This window comes from Rhinatrema bivittatum, chromosome 4 (genome assembly GCF_901001135.1).
Source record: "Rhinatrema bivittatum chromosome 4, aRhiBiv1.1, whole genome shotgun sequence".
NCBI classification, from domain to species: domain Eukaryota; kingdom Metazoa; phylum Chordata; class Amphibia; order Gymnophiona; family Rhinatrematidae; genus Rhinatrema; species Rhinatrema bivittatum.
Genome location: NC_042618.1, coordinates 422,888,967 through 422,909,267, shown reverse-complemented (window position 1 = coordinate 422,909,267; position 20,301 = coordinate 422,888,967). Strand labels below are relative to the sequence as shown.

Here is a 20,301-nt window from a genome sequence, read left to right as displayed (position 1 = left end):
ACACAAAACCCTGCAAAAAAAAAAAGACACTCAAAATCTATATAACCAACCTGTCATAACGTAACAGTAGTAACACCAAAGACTCAAACAACAAAAACCCCTACCTGTGAAAAAGCAGCACTGTCAATATTTCACTGGGTCCCAGAATACCAGTACACTACCTACTGGGGAAATGAAACAAACCCGATTGCTATAGATCCCTACACAGACAATACATGCTAGCAGAATCTCTCACCTTGGTTACACGTACAGAGCAGAGACAGATCCTCACCAAATACAGAATATTAATAAAGGATCACAAATTAGAACCAGCAATATGCTGACAAAAACTGAAATGGAAACCCCAAGAAACCAGACTCTGTGTTTAACAATGGAAAAACAGAACCACCATTCTTCATAAACCAAATAAAATCAAGAAACATAAGGCACCAATTATAACTAAGTACAACAAAGGAGGTAGATGCCAAGGTCTTTTTCAATTCTTTATTGAAGTGGAGACGTGTTAACTAATAAAAGAATATTTTAAAACAGTTGACAAATAGAAAAACTTCTATTAGTCATATACATTTTTTAAAAATTTCCGAAGTACCAATAAAATATTTCAAAACAGCATACATATCAAGTAACACCCAATAATTAAAACTATTAAGGATTTTAAAAAGCCCCTGCTGGCCATACCTGGGAACTCCTGATTTCCAGTCACCCTGAGATTGTCTAGGATTAGGGGCTAGGGGGACACACAAACTTTATCCTCTCTCTCTCACATGCACTCGCATGTTCATTCTCTCATACATACACTGTCGCATACATATACATAAATGCTCTTATACACATCCACACACTATCATACACAGGCTCTAAGACCTCCAGGCACCCATTCTCACACACACACACACACGCTCCCATTCATACACATACAAACAGTGAAGTCAGGCCCCTTCTCATTGTTTGCCGGCAGCCTCAGAGCCTCTCTCTCCTCTGCTGCCACTCCAGGCAGGCACCCATTCAGAATCACACACACACACCCAGGCAGGCACCCATTCATTCTCTTACACACAGACAGAGAGAGATTCCTAGGCAGGCACCCAGTCACAATCACACACAAACTCAGAGATCTCCAGGCAGGCACCCATTCGTTCTCATACACACAGACAGACCCCCAGGCAAGCTCCCATTCTTTCACACACACAGACAAACAGATCCCCAGGCAGGTACCAATTCATTCACTCACACACACACACACACACACACACACACACACTTCCATTCATCACATACAAACACCGAAGTCAGGCCCCCTGTCATTGTTTTGCCCCTCAGAGCCTCTCTCTCTTCTGCTGCTGCTGCAGTCATTGCCGCCGCTGCTGTTGGGGAGGAGCCGATCACTCATCGCTGCTTCTGCCTCCTCTGTGCAGGCCCCACGATATTAAAAATTCACGAGGCTGTCACTTCCTCCTTGCTGATCTCATGCATCACGAGGTCAGCATAGAGAGTGTGCTACTCTCGCGAATTCTAATACATCGGGCCTGCACAGACAAGGGGAAGGGTGTCCTCAGCTCACCTGCTGTTGGATGAGGTCCACTGGCAGCCTCTCTCTCTGTTTTTCGACTGCCTGTGGGATCGGGTCCACTGGTGGGCGCATGCACCTTCCCCCGTGGTCCGTAATGTCCCGGCTCAGTGCTGGTGCCCCCCCCCCCCCCATGCTCTCGGCGACCACGGGCTTTTTCCTTTTCTGCCACCAGGCGGGATGGGCTCCCCCAGTGGCCGCGGGCCTCCTCTTGTTCTGCCTCTGTGCGCCCTCCCTACAGCCTTGGGCCCCCCTGGCCCCCCTCTCGCTACGTCACTGCCTACAGAACTGGCACCTATGTCCCTAACTCCTGACTGGCTGCCTGGTCACCAGGATGGTTTGGGGAGCGCTGGGTTGTGAGTCCAACTGAGCACAAAAGGACAATATGAAATGTGTGTTTGTGAAAAAATGAGGCTATCAGTACAGATCTCAAAGATGGTCAGTAAAGAAATAGCCTCATGAGTTGGCAATCACCAATCTGAAGGACTTGATAAGGTCCATAATAGTTTTCCCTTAAAATTGCAGCTTATCTAGGTAAGATGATCCCAGTATTAGTGTATAATCATGGAGATGGTAAAGTGACGCTCTGGCTCAGGTGGCTGAATAGAAATAGGAATCACTCTTTCACTGTGCCTACAAAGCAACAACAACCAAAAAAAAAACCCAATTATCCTAGACAGCTCACTGGTGCTGCAGTGTAATGTGTTTGCAGTGTGTCTTGACCAAGGTTTCTATAGTTTTATTACAGTGAGTGAATGAATTGTATAAACACTGGGAAAGTACCAGATGATTAAATATTTTGTGCATATATATATATCTATATCTATAAAGCAAAAAAAGGCGGGTGGCACCTTATAGACTAACCAATATATTGAGGCACGAGCTTTCGAGGACAGAGTCCACTTCGCCAGAAGAGATGCAAGATGACAGTGTCATAAGGAAAGTCTCACTGGGAGATGTTTTAAAATCTGCATTAGTAAAGCATGAGTAGACTGGGAAACCAGGTGCTGGTGTTGGTAGACCGGTACCAAAGGCACTTGGGTTCCGTTTTATTGGTCAGTACAAGACAAAGCATTTTCTCGTTGACTGGATTTCACCAGTATGACAGATAAGCCTTCTATGTTCACATCATCCTCTTAGCATTTAAGGACAGTTCTCCAGGATGGATAGGGACAGAGATCCTTGTGGCTGGATTCTTGACTGATATCTAAGAGTAGAAATGCTGTAGGTTGCTTCTTGGTGTTTGTGGATGTACAGCTCTGCTGAAGAACAATTGAAAGTACATTACTATGTTGTACTCTGTAGGCCCAATATAATGCGGGTGAAGGGGGTCCAAAAATTTGGTCTGCATTATAAGTAAGCCTGGGTTATATCGAGTTTATAGATTTTGCTGTAATAGATAAGAAAGATGTGATAATCTTATCCTGGAATTTAGGTTTTTCCTTTTATACATGTATTAGATTTGAATTAAGATTATTTTTAGGTTAATTGTGATGTATTTTATTTTGTTGTGAACCGTTACGATGGGCCCTTAGTGACGGTATATAAAACCTAATAAATAAATAAATACTGTACAATTTTTGGGATGCTGGAAATAAGGATTTAATGGAAATAAAAGTTTTATTACTAAGAACAAAACATTTGCACTCTGTCATTAGCAATTTATAAAAATCAAGAAATAAGATGTGTATTTTAACATTGAGAAAATTGGGAACTGACCTTTGACCACATTATAAGGAATTTCACATTATATTGAGCTGCATTTTATCAGGTCTACAGTATATTCATAGCTGGAGAGGCATACCTGCAGAAGGATATAGATCAGAAGTGGCTAATTCTGGTCCTCAAGAGCCACATACATGCCTGGTTTTCAGGATATCCACAATGAATATGCATGAGATACATTTGCAAACAATGGAGGCAGTGCATACAAATCTATTTCATGCATATTCATTGTGGACATCCTGAAAACCTGAACTGTCTGTGGATCTTGAGGACCGGAGTTGTCCACCCCTGATATAGATATTTTGTATCTGTAGGCATGGAGAGTAGCATATATGAATATTTTATCTATAGCAGAATCATGGGGTGTATACGGCTGTTTGTTTGGAGGAGAAGGTTACCTGTAAAATGTGGAGAGGGGGCAGTGAATGGATATGTGAGGAGGAGAGGGCTAGACTGTGAGATGTGCAGAGGAGAGGGATACTCTGGTGGGCTGTGGTGGATGTGTGAGGAGATGAGAGATACACAGAGAGAAGCTTAATGCTGATTTTCCTTACTCTGATACCCTAGTTCTGGACTTTTATTTGACCACCTAAGAATTGTACATAATTGTCTAGTGACCTTTCTATCAGGCTGATTCAGTAAAGTCCGCGGGAGAGCGGACGAACGCCTGCTCTCCCGGCGCGCACACAGGCCACTCGCCTGTGCGCGCAATTCAGTGTTTAAATTAGGTGGTGCGGTAGAAACGGGCAAAAGGAGGCGCTAGGGACACTAGCGCGTCCCTAGCGCCTCCTTTTAGCCCGGAGCGGCGGCTGTCAGCGGATTTGACAGCCAAAGCTCAATTTTGCCGGCATCAGTTCTCGAGCCCGCTGACAGCCAGGGGCTCGGAAAACCGGACGCTGGCAAAATTGAGCGTCCGGTTTTCGATCTGACAGCCACTGGCCCATTTTAAATTTTTGTTTTCTTTTTTACTTTTTTTACTCTTTGGGACCTCCGACTTAATATCGCCATGATATTAAGTTGGAGGGTGCACAGAAAAGCAGTTTTTACTGCTTTTCTGTGCATTTTCCTGGTGCGGCTTGGCTGCACATTTCCTGGTGCGGCTTGGCTGCACCAGGAAATGTGCACCAGGAAAGCCACTTTCCTGGTGCGGCTTGGCTGCACATTTTACTTTCTGTATCACGCGGGAATACCTAATAGGGCCATCAACATGCATTTGCATGTTGAGGGCGCTATTAGGTGCCGCGGGTTGGACGCACGTTTTCCGCCCCTACCTGAATAAGGGGTAAGGGAAAACGCGCGTCCAAGGGCAGGTTAACAGTGTGCTCCGTCGGCACGCGCTGTACTGTATCGGCCTGTAGGTTAGTAGAGCTCCACTAGACACTAGGAAGAACTCTCCAAACTGTCTTCACCTGGGATTGACGCCAGTCCTCTGGAGGTAAAAGGTTAGTTCAGTAGTTCAGGCTCTGTGCTACCCACTTCTTCAATCTTCTCTTTGGTCTCCCCTGCCAGAGCCATCAATTTGATAAAGTCAGGATGAGGACTGAGGAAGTTCGGCAAAGGAAAAAAGAGGGCAGGACTGAAAATGGAGACCGGTCCAGGCACAGAGGAAAGAAGAGTAAACACAGGGCCGGCCAAGTTGGCAGCAGAGAAGGTGAGGATGTCCCTTTGGTCTCACACAAGCGGCAAGCAGAGGGGAAGGAGGCCATGGCAAAGCTGGAGGAAGAGTCAGCCATTGCCATAGGGCTGCAGGTCCTTTTCCCGTACCTGCTGGCAGGACTGGGCATGGTTTTGGCTGGAATGGTGCTGGATTCCGTTCAGGTAAGTGCAAAGTGACCTTTGTGCTGTATGTGACAGCTAACCATTGACTTTACTCCATACTATAGGGCAGATGCACTGCATCCCACTGTATTTTAGAATGCATTATTTAGAATAGAATATATGTGCATAAGAGCAAGTTTGCAGAACATCTCATACAAAGCCCCACCCAGTGTAAGTCATTTGGGATTTCAGTAAAGTATTCTGGAAGTGCCTGCTTGTCTTGATAACTGAGGTCCATTCTGTTAGAAGTTCCGGGGCACTGAGTCATCAGAGTAATGGTTCTCCTTCTTTTTTTTTTTTTTTTTTTGTGGGAGGAGCTCGGGTTGTTGAATGGACACACTCCTAGAAGTAAAGGACAAATCGGGTTGAATCATGCGGTGGTAGCCCTTGTGGTTTTTAAGTGTTGCATTCCCCAGTCATTCTTGCTAGGCTAACGGAAGGCTGACCCTGGAGGCCAACAGAGCATGCCATTTGACCTTGGATCTTTCTGGCATTTTCTCATCCCTTGTTGTTTGCTCTCTCACTATTGATGTCTGCATATGTTAGGGGAGATTTAGGGAAATGAGGTTACAACACCACACACACGTCATTTTTTTTTTTTTTTTTTTTTTAATGACCAGCCTAGGATCTGTGAGCCTTCATTCGCAACTACCCTGTGGATTTTTTTTTCCCCCCCTACCAACTTACTCAGTCCAGCTGTCACTGGGACGGTTCTTGGCTGGGGGGCCATGTATTAGGACTTCTTTATGGGCTCTAAACCCGGCCATTAGCAGTCACCATTGTGCGATGACCATGAATTCCTCTCCCCCAGGGTGGGCAATACAGGAAGTGGAAGACCCAACTCGGGATCAAACCGGGAGGTTGTGTGTGTGTGTGTGTGTTCGTTCAGCTCTCTGCCAAGTGCATCATTCCCGGTCTCAACAGGCCATGAGGCAGGAATTTAAAGGTAGGATTATACAGAATTTAGATTCATCATTTCTTAGGTCAGCTTCAGGTCCTGGTCAGGCCTTCTTCTCCCTGACTCATAAAAGACCCATTTCAGTATTTTCCTAAAGCTCTTTGTGGAAAGAATATTTCACAAGTCTCCCACTTAGATACACTTATGCTGTTAGGATAGAAAACTGGGATTTAAACCTCTGGAACAGTGAAGGATAATGCCATGTTCACATTTTATTGTATGTAAAGCTCACAGAACATTCATTGCATTCTTTTAGATTTCAGCCCCCTGAGTATTTAAATAGCATGTGATAACTAGATGGGAGGTCACTCTGCCCTTAGCGATCTGACCTAGGAATGTTTGTCTTCTGCCAGTAACTTTCGACACATTTGTAATGATTGTTAAATGGCATCAGTTTCCAGGCTCTGCTGGTATCTTGGACTAGCAGGCAAAAGAAAACAGTAGCCTAACAATTGGGTAAATTGCTCATTTATCTCGGTCATTTGTGCACTCATGTTTGATATGCATGGAAATTATTAGCACATAGGTGTGTATGAATTCAGAAGGCATGAGACAAGGCCTGCTGAGTGACCCAGGTCTGCAAGGGAGACTTTAGGCCATTTCTGGCTTTTTTTTTTTTTAAATATATAAGAATCCTCCTCCCACGCACCATCACCTGACCCTTGCAAGTCCATTTTTGATACCTGTAGTGTTGATCCTGAATGGAAGAAGCAGGACTACAAATTCCACAATGCACTGGGATGCAAATTCAAAATCCAGAGCTGGCCAAAAGTCTCTCTCCAGAAATGGGGTCATTTGGCAGCAGCCAAGACAAGGATACAACTCAAACAGATATGTTTGAAAAGAAGAGATAGTGGATTAAAAAGAAAAAGAAAAAACTCAACTCAGGTCTAAACGGAGAAAGCCCAGAGTCAACAGTCATACGTCAAGACAATCACTTCGGGGTCGGCCGCAACTTATGTCTCAGAAGGGGAGGAGTGACCGGGGATTGCTCCTGCCCCATTTAGACTTTAAAGACCAGCGGTGGTGTAAGAGGCATTTAAGGGGTGGGGGCAGGCTGTGAGAGGAGGGCCTTGAATTTTTTAAATTTTGAGGCAATAGGGGTTTTTTTTTCCAGCAAGAAGGGGGGGGGTTCCCATTTCATGTTATTTTTTTGTTTTCTCATGAGAGGCTTCTAAGAAGACTAAAAAGTCATGGGATAGGAGGCAATGTCCTTTCATGGATTACAAACTGGTAGGAGTAGGATTAAATGGCCAATTTTCTCAGTGGAAAAGGGTAAACAGTGGAGTGCCTCAGGGATCTGTACTTGGACCGGTGCTTTTCAATATATATATATAAATGATCTGGAAAGGAATATGACGAGTGAGAATCAAATTTGTGGATGATACAAAATTATTCAGAGTAGTTAAATCACAAGCAGATTGTGATACATTACAGGAGAACCTTGCAAGACTGGAAGACTGTGCATCCAAATGGCAGATGAAATTTAATGTGGACAAGTGCAAGGTGTTGCATATAGGGAAAAATAACCCTTGCTGTAGTTACAGGATGTTAGGTTCCATATTAGGAGCTACCACCCAGGAAAAAGATCTAGGCATCATAGTGGATAATACTTTAAAATCGTCAGCTCAGTGTGCTGCAGCAGTCAAAAAAAGCAAACAGAATGTTAGGAATTATTAGGAAGGGAATGGTTAATAAACCGGAAAATGTCATAATGCATTCTATATCGCTCCATGGTGAGACCGCACCTTGAATACTATGTACAATTCTGGTCGCCGCATCTCAAAAAGGATATAGTTGCACTGGAGAAGGTACAGAGAAGGGCAACCAAAATGATATAGGGGATGGAACGGCTCCCCTATGAGGAAAGGCTGAAGAGGTTAGGGCTGTTCAGCTTGGAGAAGAGACAGCTGAGGGGGGGATATGATAGAGGTCTTTAAGATCATGAGAGGTTTTGAACGAGTAGATGTGAATCGGTTATTTACACTTTCAAATAATAGAAGGACTAGGGGGCATTCCATGAAGTTAGCAAGTAACACATTTAAGACTAATTGGAGAAAATTCTTTTTCACTCAACGCACAATAAAGCTCTGGAATTTGTTGCCAGAGGATGTGGTTAGTGCAGTTAGTGTAGCTGGGTTCAAAAAAGGTTTGGATAAGTTCTTGGAGGAGAAATCCATTAATGGCTATTAATCAATTTTACTTAGGGAATAGCCACTGCTATTAATTGCATCAGTAGCATGGGATCTTCTTAGTGTTTGGGTAATTGCCAGGTTCTTGTGGCCTGGTTTTGGCCTCTGTTGGAAACAGGATGCTGGGCTTGATGGACTCTTGGTCTGACCCAGCTTGGCAATTTCTTATATGATTTATTTTGTTTCCAGTAAACAAAATGAAACAAAACACAAAGTACGCACGGGCTTTCGTGGCACATATATTTATATCCAAACAGTGAGAAGATGTTCCTGGAGGCGTGGTTAGGTTGCAGGAGGCAAACCGTGTGCATAGATTGAAGTTTCAAATCTAAACACTTGTCTTCCATTGAAATTTCACCTGCACAAAAAGGAGCTACGAGGTGCACGGGTGCTTTGCACCCCATGGGCAGAGAACATGACAGAAGCAGTTTGTGAAAATGAGCTGTGAGGGCCATGGGCATGTCACCCACATAATCTCATGGTTATCGCTTTCATGCCTACAGCAATAAACCTGCTGGGAAATTCTGAACCAATAGGAAATTGATGTTAAAAACAAAACACACAAATCAGAAATGTATAAAATGCAGACTTTTCCACTATGGTACCATTTTAAGGTATGCAATTTCCAAAAATATCACTTAATTAAGAAACCATATCTGGATTTTGAGCACTTTTCAGTTTTTGCCCTATTAAAACTAACCTCACTCTTCTTGGTTCAAGGTCATTTTCAATCGAGTAGATACCAGGTCAACATCCAATGCAAATTTCATCCCAATCAGTCCAGTGGAAGACATGTAATTATGCCTCCAGACAGACAGATGGATGGATGGATTTAACCACAGGACTAGCACTTTCCATCCTGGAAACGAGAAGCACTGACAATGAAAGTACTTTCCTGTTTCAGGACACCAACCCATAAACAAAATGAGGTTGATATTCAGTTTCACTTAGCTGGCTCAGTGGCACTGTGACTGTATGAATATTCAGCCATTCTACTGGCTGTTTATCCAGGTAAAGTGAGGGGTGAGATGGGGCGTTCCAGAGTGGAGCTACTTATCTGGCAAACTTAGCTGAGTAATGCCAATATTCAGCCTTATCTAGCTTAGGCCTAGATTCATCATTTTGCTATAAATATATAAAAGTTAACTATACCATTGTAAGAGGAGCCACTAATAACTCGGGGTGAGGTGAGTTGAGTTCTGGAGGGCAGTTTTACATGCACAGTCATACTTATGAACAGAACTGTTACCATCATTGAAGATTTAACGTGATTTGGAGGGATGAAAGGTAAAAGAGTAAATTTGTACACTTTACTCTCTACCTACCTTGATTGCAGCTAGGTAGAGAGAGCATCAAGCTAGGTAGAGAGAACATGGTACAAATCTACTTTTCTTTTACCTTTCATCCCTCCAAATCACATTAAATCTTCACTGGTGGTAACTATTCTGTTTGTATGTGTGGGACTGTGCATGTAAAATTGCCCCCTCTTATAGTGGTATAAAAAGGGGAAAGCCGACAGTCGCTCAGCAGCGCATGGTTCGGAGAGATGTATCTTTAAAGGATACTAATGATGCATTAGAATTAGGGCATCTCGACAGTGAGGTTCCAATAATTAGAAAAGTAGTCCAAGTGCCTGTAACTAAAAACTCACCTGAGCTAAAAAATTCTAACTTATCCCTATCAATTAAAAAGCAGAATAAAAATACAAACAAAAAACAAACTTTGAAATGTTTGTATGCTAATGCCAGAAGTCTAAGAAGTAAGATGGGAGAATTAGAATGTATAGCAGTAAATGATGACATAGACTTAATTGGCATCTCAGAGACATGGTGGAAAGAGGATAACCAATGGGACAGTGCTATACCGGGGTACAAATTATATCGCAATGACAGAGAGGAGCAGTCGGGAGGAGGTGTGGCGCTTTATGTCCGGGATGGCATAGAGTCCAACAGGATAAACATCCTGAATGAGACTAAATACAAAATTGAATCTTTATGGGTAGAAATCCCTTGTGTATCAGGGAAGACTACAGTGATAGGGGTATACTACCGTCCACCTGGTCAAGATGGTGAGATGGACAGTGAAATGCTAAGAGAAATTAGGGAAGCTAACCAAATTGGTAGTGCAGTAATAAAGGGAGACTTCAATTACCCCAATATAGACTGGGTAAATGTATCATCGGGTCACGCTAGAGAGATAACGTTCCTGGATGGAATAAATGATAGCTTTATGGAGCAATTGGTTCAGGAACCGACGAGAGAGGGAGCAATTTTAGATCTAATTCTCAGTGGAGCACAGGACTTGGTGAGAGAGGTAACGGTGGTGGGGCCGCTTGGCAATAGTGATCATAATATGATCAAATTTGATTTAATGACTGGAAAAGGAACAGTGTGCAAATCCAAGGCTCTCGTGCTAAACTTTCAAAAGGGAAACTTTGATAAAATGAGAAAAATTGTTAGAAAAAAACTGAAAGGAGCAGCTACAAAGTAAAAAATGTCCAAGAGGCGTGGTCATTGTTAAAAAATACCATTCTAGAAGCACAGTCCAGATGTATTCCACACATTAAGAAAGGTGGAAAGAAGGCAAAACGATTACCGGCATGGTTAAAAGGGGAGGTGAAAGAAGCTATTTTAGCCAAAAGATCTTCATTCAAAAATTGGAAGAAGGATCCAACAGAAGAAAATAGGACAAAGCATAAACATTGGCAAGTTAAATGTAAGACATTGATAAGACAGGCTAAGAGAGAATTTGAAAAGAAGTTGGCTGTAGAGGCAAAAACTCACAGTAAAAACTTTTTAAAATATATCCGAAGCAGAAAGCCTGTGAGGGAGTCAGTTGGACCGTTAGATGATCGAGGGGTTAAAAGGGGCACTTAGAGAAGATAAGGCCATCGGGGAAAGATTAAATGATTTCTTTGCTTCGGTGTTTACTGAAGAGGATGTTGGGGAGGTACCCGTAATGGAGAAGGTTTTCATGGGTAATGATTCAGATGGACTGAATCAAATCACGGTGAACCTAGAAGATGTGGTAGGCCTGATTGAGAAACTGAAGAGTAGTAAATCACCTGGACCGGATGGTATACACCCCAGAGTTCTGAAGGAACTAAAAAATGAAATTTCAGACCTATTAGTAAAAATTTGTAACTTATCATTAAAATCATCCATTGTACCTGAAGACTGGAGGATAGCAAATGTAACCCCAATATTTAAAAAGGGCTCCAGGGGCGATCCGGGAAACTACAGACCGGTTAGCCTGACTTCAGTGCCAGGAAAAATAGTGGAAAGTGTTCTAAACATCAAAATCACAGAACATATAGAAAGACATGGTTTAATGGAACAAAGTCAGCATGGCTTTACCCAGGGCAAGTCTTGCCTCACAAATCTGCTTCACTTTTTTGAAGGAGTTAATAAACATGTGGATAAAGGTGAACCGGTAGATATAGTATACTTGGATTTTCAGAAGGCGTTTGACAAAGTTCCTCATGAGAGGCTTCTAGGAAAAGTAAAAAGTCATGGGATAGGTGGCGATGTCCTTTCGTGGATTGCAAACTGGCTAAAAGACAGGAAACAGAGAGTAGGATTAAATGGGCAATTTTCTCAGTGGAAGGGAGTGGACAGTGGAGTGCCTCAGGGATCTGTATTGGGACCCTTACTGTTCAATATATTTATAAATGATCTGGAAAGAAATACGATGAGTGAGATAATCAAATTTGCAGATGACACAAAATTGTTCAGAGTAGTTAAATCACAAGCAGATTGTGATAAATTGCAGGAAGACCTTGTGAGACTGGAAAATTGGGCATCCAAATGGCAGATGAAATTTAATGTGGATAAGTGCAAGGTGATGCATATAGGGAAAAATAACCCATGCTATAATTACACGATGTTGGGTTCCATATTAGGAGCTACAACCCAAGAAAGAGATCTAGGTGTCATAGTGGATAACACATTGAAATCGTCGGTTCAGTGTGCTGCGGCAGTCAAAAAAGCACACAGAATGTTGGGAATTATTAGAAAAGGAATGATGAATAAAACGGAAAATGTCATAATGCCTCTGTATCGCTCCATGGTGAGACCGCACCTTGAATACTGTGTACAATTCTGGTCGCCGCATCTCAAAAAAGATATAATTGCGATGGAGAAGGTACAGAGAAGGGCTACCAAAATAAGGGGAATGGAACAACTCCCCTATGAGGAAAGACTAAAGAGGTTAGGACTTTTCAGCTTGGAGAAGAGACGACTGAGGGGGGATATGATAGAGGTGTTTAAAATCATGAGAGGTCTAGAACGGGTAGATGTGAATCGGCTATTTACTCTTTCGGATAGTAGAAAGACTAGGGGACACTCCATGAAGTTAGCATGGGGCACATTTAAAACTAATCGGAGAAAGTTCTTTTTTACTCAACGCACAATTAAACTCTGGAATTTGTTGCCAGAGAATGTGGTTCGTGCAGTTAGTATAGCTGTGTTTAAAAAAGGATTGGATAAGTTCTTGGAGGAGAAGTCCATTACCTGCTATTAAGTTCACTTAGAGAATAGCCACTGCCATTAGCAATGGTTACATGGAATAGACTTAGTTTTTGGGTACTTGCCAGGTTCTTATGGCCTGGATTGGCCACTGTTGGAAACAGGATGCTGGGCTTGATGGACCCTTGGTCTGACCCAGTATGGCATTTTCTTATGTTCTTATGTTCTTACAAGTGAGCCTCCACTCTCTCTCTCTCTTTCTCCCGTCCAGAACTTGGATTTGTGATAAATCCCATTCGACTACTAATTTTAAATTTCCATATGCATTTTACGAGGTGGTATTTATCGCATGTGTTAGGGCATTATCGTGGGCATTAGGGTCCTAATGCATGCGATAACGCCTTAACGCATTTTTATAAATGGCCCTCTTAGTTAGATAGATAAATCTGGGACAGCATATTTAGATATAAGCTAGCTGAGTATATTCAGTGGCGCCACTGTAAATCTCGGCCAAGTTAGCTGAATAAGTTTTTCCTACTTACTTGTTTAGCCTCCATGTAAAAAAAATCACATTGCTCAAACACAGACTGAAACTGAAGAACATCCTGTCCTTCTTCCTTAGAAGAGCAGGCCCTCGTCTCATTTTTCATCCTGCCATGCAAAGGTGAGAAAGGACATCTGTTCCCTGAGCTGCCCTTTGAAGTGCCACAAACTTTATCATGCGACACTGCAACTTCTCTGGGATAGAGTTAATCATATGTAGAATTTATGATGTCCTTATGCACATCTTTTGCAAGACATTATAAAATCTTATGTCGATTGAAAGGACATGGCCTACTGGACTTTCTCCTCTTGGCTATGTAAGTGATCTGGTTATAGAGCTTGAACCTTTTATATTCCCTGAACTTGGGTGGATGCCAGGCAATACCGCACCTTGTGTTGTGAACAAGTATCTTCAGCCAGCAGGCAAAGACATTTACAAGACGGGGCAGACAGAAAACACACAGTTTAGTGTCTCCTTTCCTACAGTTTTATATTCAGAGACATCTGTCGGGCCCATGGGTCAAATCGTGTATTTCTGGTCTCCATATACAAGAAAAGATCACATTGCACAGATTTTATGCATTCATTTTATGTGCAGATATGCTAGTGAATAGTCCAGTAAATCTGCCTCATGTCCGTTGTGCATAGTGAGCAGTGTTTTTAACTGCAAGGTCTCATAGGAAGGCAGCTAATAAGTCCTGCACCCCATTTGCTTGCAGGAAAGTACACACTTCTGTATCTTCATGTACTTATTTCAGCTCCATGATTCCTTGGGGAAGTTGGCATCTGCAGCCTTGGTTCTGGCATGGTCAGAGGAGTATTGAGGGGTGGAAGCATGAGGAGCTAAGAAGCTGAAGGCAGAGACCAGGGCTAAAGAGAGTGGGGAAAGGTGCAGAGAGCCGAGGACATTTTAAGGAGTATTCCTCAGCACATGCGTTCCATCCATCGACTGATCTGTTTGTCCATGTTTTTGTTGCTGTAATTTGCTGAGACAGCAAAAGCACTGGAACTCCTTCCTTACACCTCAGAAGCCAACGAAGAATGCCCTCTCTCTCACTGGGTATGCAAGGAGGCGCAGTATGGTTGTACATAAAATCGATGATAATTCTTTAGTATTTTGCACAAAGCTGAGAGAGAGAGCAGGTGATTCTGAGGAGCTTTGGCCCTCCTCAGAAGAACAGAATCATCACAGCAGCAATGCATGAAGTCCTGGCATCTGGGAGCTATGCAATGGGCCTGCAAACAGCGACAGTACAACCAGGGGTGGAGAACAAGAAGGGGAAATCAGAATGTAGAACTGTACAGACCTTGAGAAATTTGCATGGTGTGATGACAGCATTCTATTGCATCAGGAAGGCCTTTCAGAATATCATTCTTCCAGTGCCTGATTATTTGGACTGCTTAATCAAGCAATTACCATGGAATTCCAAAGGGTTTCAATATATCTCACATTATGAAACTACAGAGCACTGGCTTTGATTTTTTTTTTTTTTTTTTTAGGAAATGTTTTCATTTTACAGATTAAAAAGGTACTGGGAGTAGATGGATATCTACCTACATCATACCCATTAAACCAGCTGTCAGGTGCCAGTGTATATACAATTTATTCATGTAATTTACAAAATACTAATTGCATGGAACACAGTCTGATTGCTTCTCCAGTATCCAGTTCTTGCTAGTATTATGCAACAAAAGGCAGTTCTTTCTAAAAAAAAGGCTGTCGAGCATGAGCTGAAAACAGGTATATTCTGTACAGCAGTTCACCTATAATTGAGGTTGTTGACTGACTTGCCCACTTTTCTAAAGGTAAGGTTACTTGCTGGTTCAAAACTAGGAGTGGCCTATTGTCATACAGGGTTTTTTTGTTTAAGAAACATCATGGAAATACATGTTTTCTCTCCGCTTCTCTGTCTTGCTCCAGATTGTAGCATGGAGTATTAAATGTTTCAGGCATGTGCTGTCAATGACATGGAGGCATTTTAAAACTATAAATTCTAATTATTTATTTTAACTTTATGAATGGGGAAGGGACCATTCGTCGCACCCTCTCTGCCCAATTTCATTCCTGTTATTCATTCCACCCAGTGCCATGAACCTTAGTTGGTCTCAGGTTTTCCCATCACTTCCTTGCGCCTAGGAATCCTTCTTGAATTCTGTTACTGTTTTGGTCTCCTCCAACCTTTCTGTGAAGATAAATTTCCTGATGCTGCTCCCAAGTCTACACCCTTGGGGCCCTCACACCAAAAACAGCAAAAGAACTCTGCACATGGAAAGAATACCAAATTCAAAGGTGCAGACAAGTATAATGGCCCCAATCGCCAAAACATTCCCTTGCACATTACTATAAACATAGGTAGCTTTGTATTTGAAAAGGTGATTCTTTTCCTTTCCTTCCTCTCTACCAAAAAGGTCATCTCAGTGCCAGCTCGTTCATCTAACAAAATTCCATTGCACAAACACCAGCCTCTTCTCATTGTTTTACTGACCCGTCTGCCTCTTGGAGTTGGACCTTGGGATGGGGCACTGGGATCCCTGCTCCACAGGCGAGCCTGAGAGAAAGAAACGCGAACATCTCCAAGATCCAGAATCTGATAGCAGGGTTAAAGGATGAAAAGAGCGGCAGGGTGTTTCCTCATTCTCCCGTTGCTGCAGGTGGGACCCTGACTGCAGTAACACAGGGTTCGTCTTGAGACGACATCGCCTCTGTTGAGGGAGCTGTAGCAGTGTCGAGCTACAGAGGTACATTGGTGGAGAAAGAGGAAAGTCAGCAGGTGATGCTGGAAGGAGTTGGAGGTGCTTGTGAACAGGTTGGAGGGGGGAGGAGTATGTTGATGGGAAGAGCAAGAAAATGGATTTTGCCCCAATTGCCTCTTCTCCCGAAGTTTCCACTAACTCGGCTGCCTAGATGATGAAATCTCATACTTATAATACCTTCCCCATCACATTGGAGAACATGTGGTTAACTTGATATTGTCTGTGTTGGAGAAATTGTTTTCTTTATTAGTTACTATTACAACTGATATAACCAGATGCAATCTCAGGATGCCGTCGTATTAGGGCATTCCCAGAAAATAGAGGCACTGGAATAGACAATCTTGCAGGTGCCAGTGGTTCAGTCAGTCTTGCTCAGGATACATTGATGGTCAATCGAAGAATTGAAAATTTGGATAAATCAGTGAGGCATTTGAACTTGCAAATTTTGAATTTACCTAAGGTGCCCCTGGTTTCTCCTAAGGAACTATTTAAGAATTGAGGGGCGGATTTTCAGACTCCGCGAATAGGCCTACTTTTGTTTGCGCTCCAGGCGAAAACAAAAGTACGCTGGATTTTAGTAGATACGCGCGGAGCTGCTAAAAACCTGGATCGGCGCGCGCAAGGCTATCGATTTTGTATAGCCGGCGCGCGCCGAGCCGCGCAGCCTACCCCCGTTCCCTCCGAGGCCGCTCCGAAATCGGAGCGGCCTCGGAGGGAACTTCCTTTTGCCCTCCCCTCACCTTCCCCTCCCTTCCCCTACCTAACCCACCCACCCGGCCCTGTCTAAGCCCCCCCCTTACCTTTGTCGGGGGATTTACGCCTCCCAGAGGGAGGCGGAAATACCAGCGCGTCAGCGGGCCTCTTGCGCGCCGGGACGCGACCTGGGGGCGGGTCTGGAGGGCGCGGCCACGCCCCCGGGCCGCCCCAGGCCGTGGCCACGCCCCCGTGCCCGACCCCGGAACGCTCCCGACACGCCCCGAAAATGCCGCGCGGTTCGGGCCCGCCCCCCGACACGCCCCCTCCGAAAACCCCGGGACTTACGCGAGTCCCGGGGCTCTGCGCGCGCCGGTAGGCCTATGTAAAATAGGCTCACCGGCACGCAGGGCCCTGCTCGCCTAAATCCGCCCAGTTTTGGGCGGATTTAGGCGAGCAGGGCTCTGAAAATCCGCCCCTATATGCGTGACGTGCTCCAAATTTCTCAGGAAGCTCTTCTTCCCATTTCTAGGGCCTTTTTCTTGCCTGGTAGGAAGGGAGTGAAAGATGCTGCTAGTCAGAGAATCGTAGGGGACTGTCTGATGGTGCTTTGAGTTTATCTGGAATGCTGGATGTCTCTTCAATGGATGAGTCTCTTAGGACTCCTTGCTGGTGATTTTGTGTTCTTATAGGACTGGGACTCAATCCTGCACCTGTATTTCTAGAAGGCTAAGAATCTCTATGTATGGATCATCAAATGTGGATTTATCTGAACTTGTGTAAGTCTACACAAAACCGATGGAAAAATTGCTTTGCAATGCGCCAAGAGGTGTTAGCACTAGTGGCATCTTTTCTGCATCATTTTTCTTGTAAATACTTGCTGGTACTATCAAATGTTAAATACATAGGGGCAGATACGCGCATACCCCCTGAAAACCTGCCCCAAGCTCCTTCTGCGTGCGCCGAGCCTATGTTGCATAGGCTGCCGGCGCGTGCAAAGCCCTGGGACGGTGTAAGTCCTGGGACTTTCCTGGGGGGGGGGGGCATGTCGGGGGTGTGTCGCGGCCGGCGCGTCATCGGGGGCGGGGCCGCGGGCATGGTTCCGGCCTCCGGATCAGCCCCCGGACCGGAACATGGCGCGCCGGCAGCTGGCCTGGCGCGCACAAGTTACACTTGCCTCAGGCAGGCGTACCTTTTGGAATAAAGGTAGGGGGGGGAATTAGTTAGGGCCGGGGGGTGGGATAGGTAGGGGAAGGGAGGGGAAGGTGGGGGAGACGCAAAATCGGCGTGCGCAGGCTGCCGATTTTGCGCAGCCTTGTGCACGCCGACCCCAGATTTTAAAAGATACGCGTGGCTACACGCGTATCTATTAAAATCCGGCGTACTTTTGTTTGCGCCGGTCGCATGAACAAAAGTACGCGCGGGCGTAGTTTTTTAAAATCTGCCCCATAGTTTTTGAACACTCCCAATTACGTCATTTCTTGAACTGTAAAAGGTAATTCATGAGATTACATAAGAAAAAATGAAAACAAAACCCAGAGGAAGGGCCCATAAACATCCGCCATTAACCAGGGGATAACATCACACCATTGCAGCCCACCCCATAACTACGAACCATCGATCCCAACAGGTGAGGATTTTTAGAGATCGGTGCTTCTTAGTTATGGGGTGGGCTGCAATGATTTGATGGAGGATGTTTATGGACCCTTCCTTTGCGTATCGTTTTCGTTTTTTCTTAGTGTACTCCCATGAATTACCTTGGTTCGTTTTTTATATACTCATTAATTTTCCACATATGAGATTGCTGTTTTTTGTATTTTCTTTTGTGAGTGTATTGCTGGACAAGTTTATACTTGAGTACGTATATGGAAATTAATAAAGAATACGTTAAAAAATAAAAGATGAAAGGAGTGGGAAGAGGGAGAATGACCGGATAACTAGAGGTCAATAGAAGTGGGCAGTCTAGCTCATTTTGGTCCATTTGCCTGGCTAAGTAGCAGTGATTTCCAATTCTTTTTTTTTTTTTAATTGCTTACTGTATTGGCTACCATAGTCTTCTTCAATCAAAGGCCCATGCTGTATATTGAACTGTAAAACCCAATCAGGGCTGGCCCATTTTATGCACTAAAAATAAATTTCATCTTTCTTGACTTGGACTGGCAGGACTCCAAAGACAGTAACCTAACTCTGACACATCAGGACATTTTAATCCAGCACTGACTTCTCTAATTTCCTTCTGAGTAAAAACCATCATTTGAAAAAAAAACCATGTATTTTTATGAATTTAAACATGTGAGACAAGTAGTGGAAAAAGGGAACTTGTTAAATACTGCCCTGACGCAGCCATGTTCTGACAAAGTATACACCTTTATCAAGAGGGGAGCTTGTGGTGCCATTCAACCAGGGCTGGAGAAAATGACAGTACCAAAGCCAGTCTTTAACTGTGTGGCGTGTCCACCTTGTTCAGATCTTGGATGGCAGATGATGGTTTTTACCCAGACACTTTTAGAGAACTTTAATGTAAATTTATGGGGGTGGATGATCACCTTATTTTGAAACCCTTTGTGGTTACTGCAGAAAGCTAGCATTTTATGATGATCCATTTTCCAGCTACGCAAGTACTCTGTGATTTTTGTGAGTGAAGTTTAAATAGAGAAGTACCTACCACACAGCTTGTTCCCTTTGATTCTAGCCCGCTGTGGGTGTGAACACTCTACCCTGGCCCCATCCAGCAGCACTTAATGCTTTCCATATGGTCCCGTGGTACGTGGCATGTTACTCCGGCTGTTCATATTGTGATAAAGTATAGTGCTGCCCGTTGCCCATGTGTGACACGACGGTACTTTACTCTTTCCTGTACAGAATTTCTTTATGTCGAAAATGAAGCAAAAAGCACCCCTGCTTGCTGAATGGCATGAAAGGCTAGGTAAAAAAAAAACAAAACAAAAAACCCAACCCAAAAAAACAGTCTGATAGGGCAGGGATGCTCAAACGTTACATTCTGATTTCTGTAACCCACCTTCCTTGTCATGCACGGTGCATGTGGCAATGGTTGGACTTTCCTGAAGAATGAGACCCTCCTGTCAGGTGCTGGCCCTTCAGAGACTGCTCTCAGGATTCATGAATGGAGGAGTTTCAACAACAGAAATACTATATCTACTTCTGTTTTGTTAAAAATGCTCAGGGCACTAATTATGCTCCTTTTTTTTTTTTTAAGCTCTTCTCACCTTCTCTCAGCTCTCTTGAGATACTGGGCCCTTTCAGCTCCTCCCTGAGATTTTCAGCCTGCTGTTGGTGTCAAGGCCTAAATTCAGGACGTGGAGATTCGTGATTTGCTTAGATTTGAAAAGATGTGCATTTTTAAATTTCAGATTTTCGAACAGGAGCAAAAGACTGGGAAGAGATTTCCTGCCCCATTCGCTGGCTAGGGCTGAGCCCTCTCCCCTCGTGTACTAGCACCCACCACACTGGGCACTAGTGCTGGCATAACATCGACTTTCCCCATTGACATTCCTTGTGACCCTTGGCAAGTCACGTTATCTCCCATTGCTTTAGTTAGTACCCATTTAAAATGTAGTACCCATT

At 43.9% G+C, this 20,301-nt stretch overlaps 1 protein-coding gene across 7 annotated transcripts in view; it reads left to right on the top strand.

The window, feature by feature from the left end:
* The window catches only part of SLC41A3 (solute carrier family 41 member 3), a 95,762-nt gene that overhangs the window by 22,538 nt on the left and 52,923 nt on the right, over positions 1-20,301 (top strand). For 3 of the 7 annotated variants that reach the window (XM_029601341.1, XM_029601343.1, XM_029601344.1), the window contains one exon: positions 4,802-5,110. The exons of 1 other annotated variant lie outside the window; for it this stretch is intronic. In XM_029601341.1, the coding sequence (XP_029457201.1) occupies positions 4,802-5,110 (309 nt within the window). The remainder of the gene's footprint in view (positions 1-4,801; positions 5,111-20,301) is intronic. 3 more of the 7 variants (XM_029601349.1, XM_029601346.1, XM_029601347.1) reach the window with 1 other exon arrangement.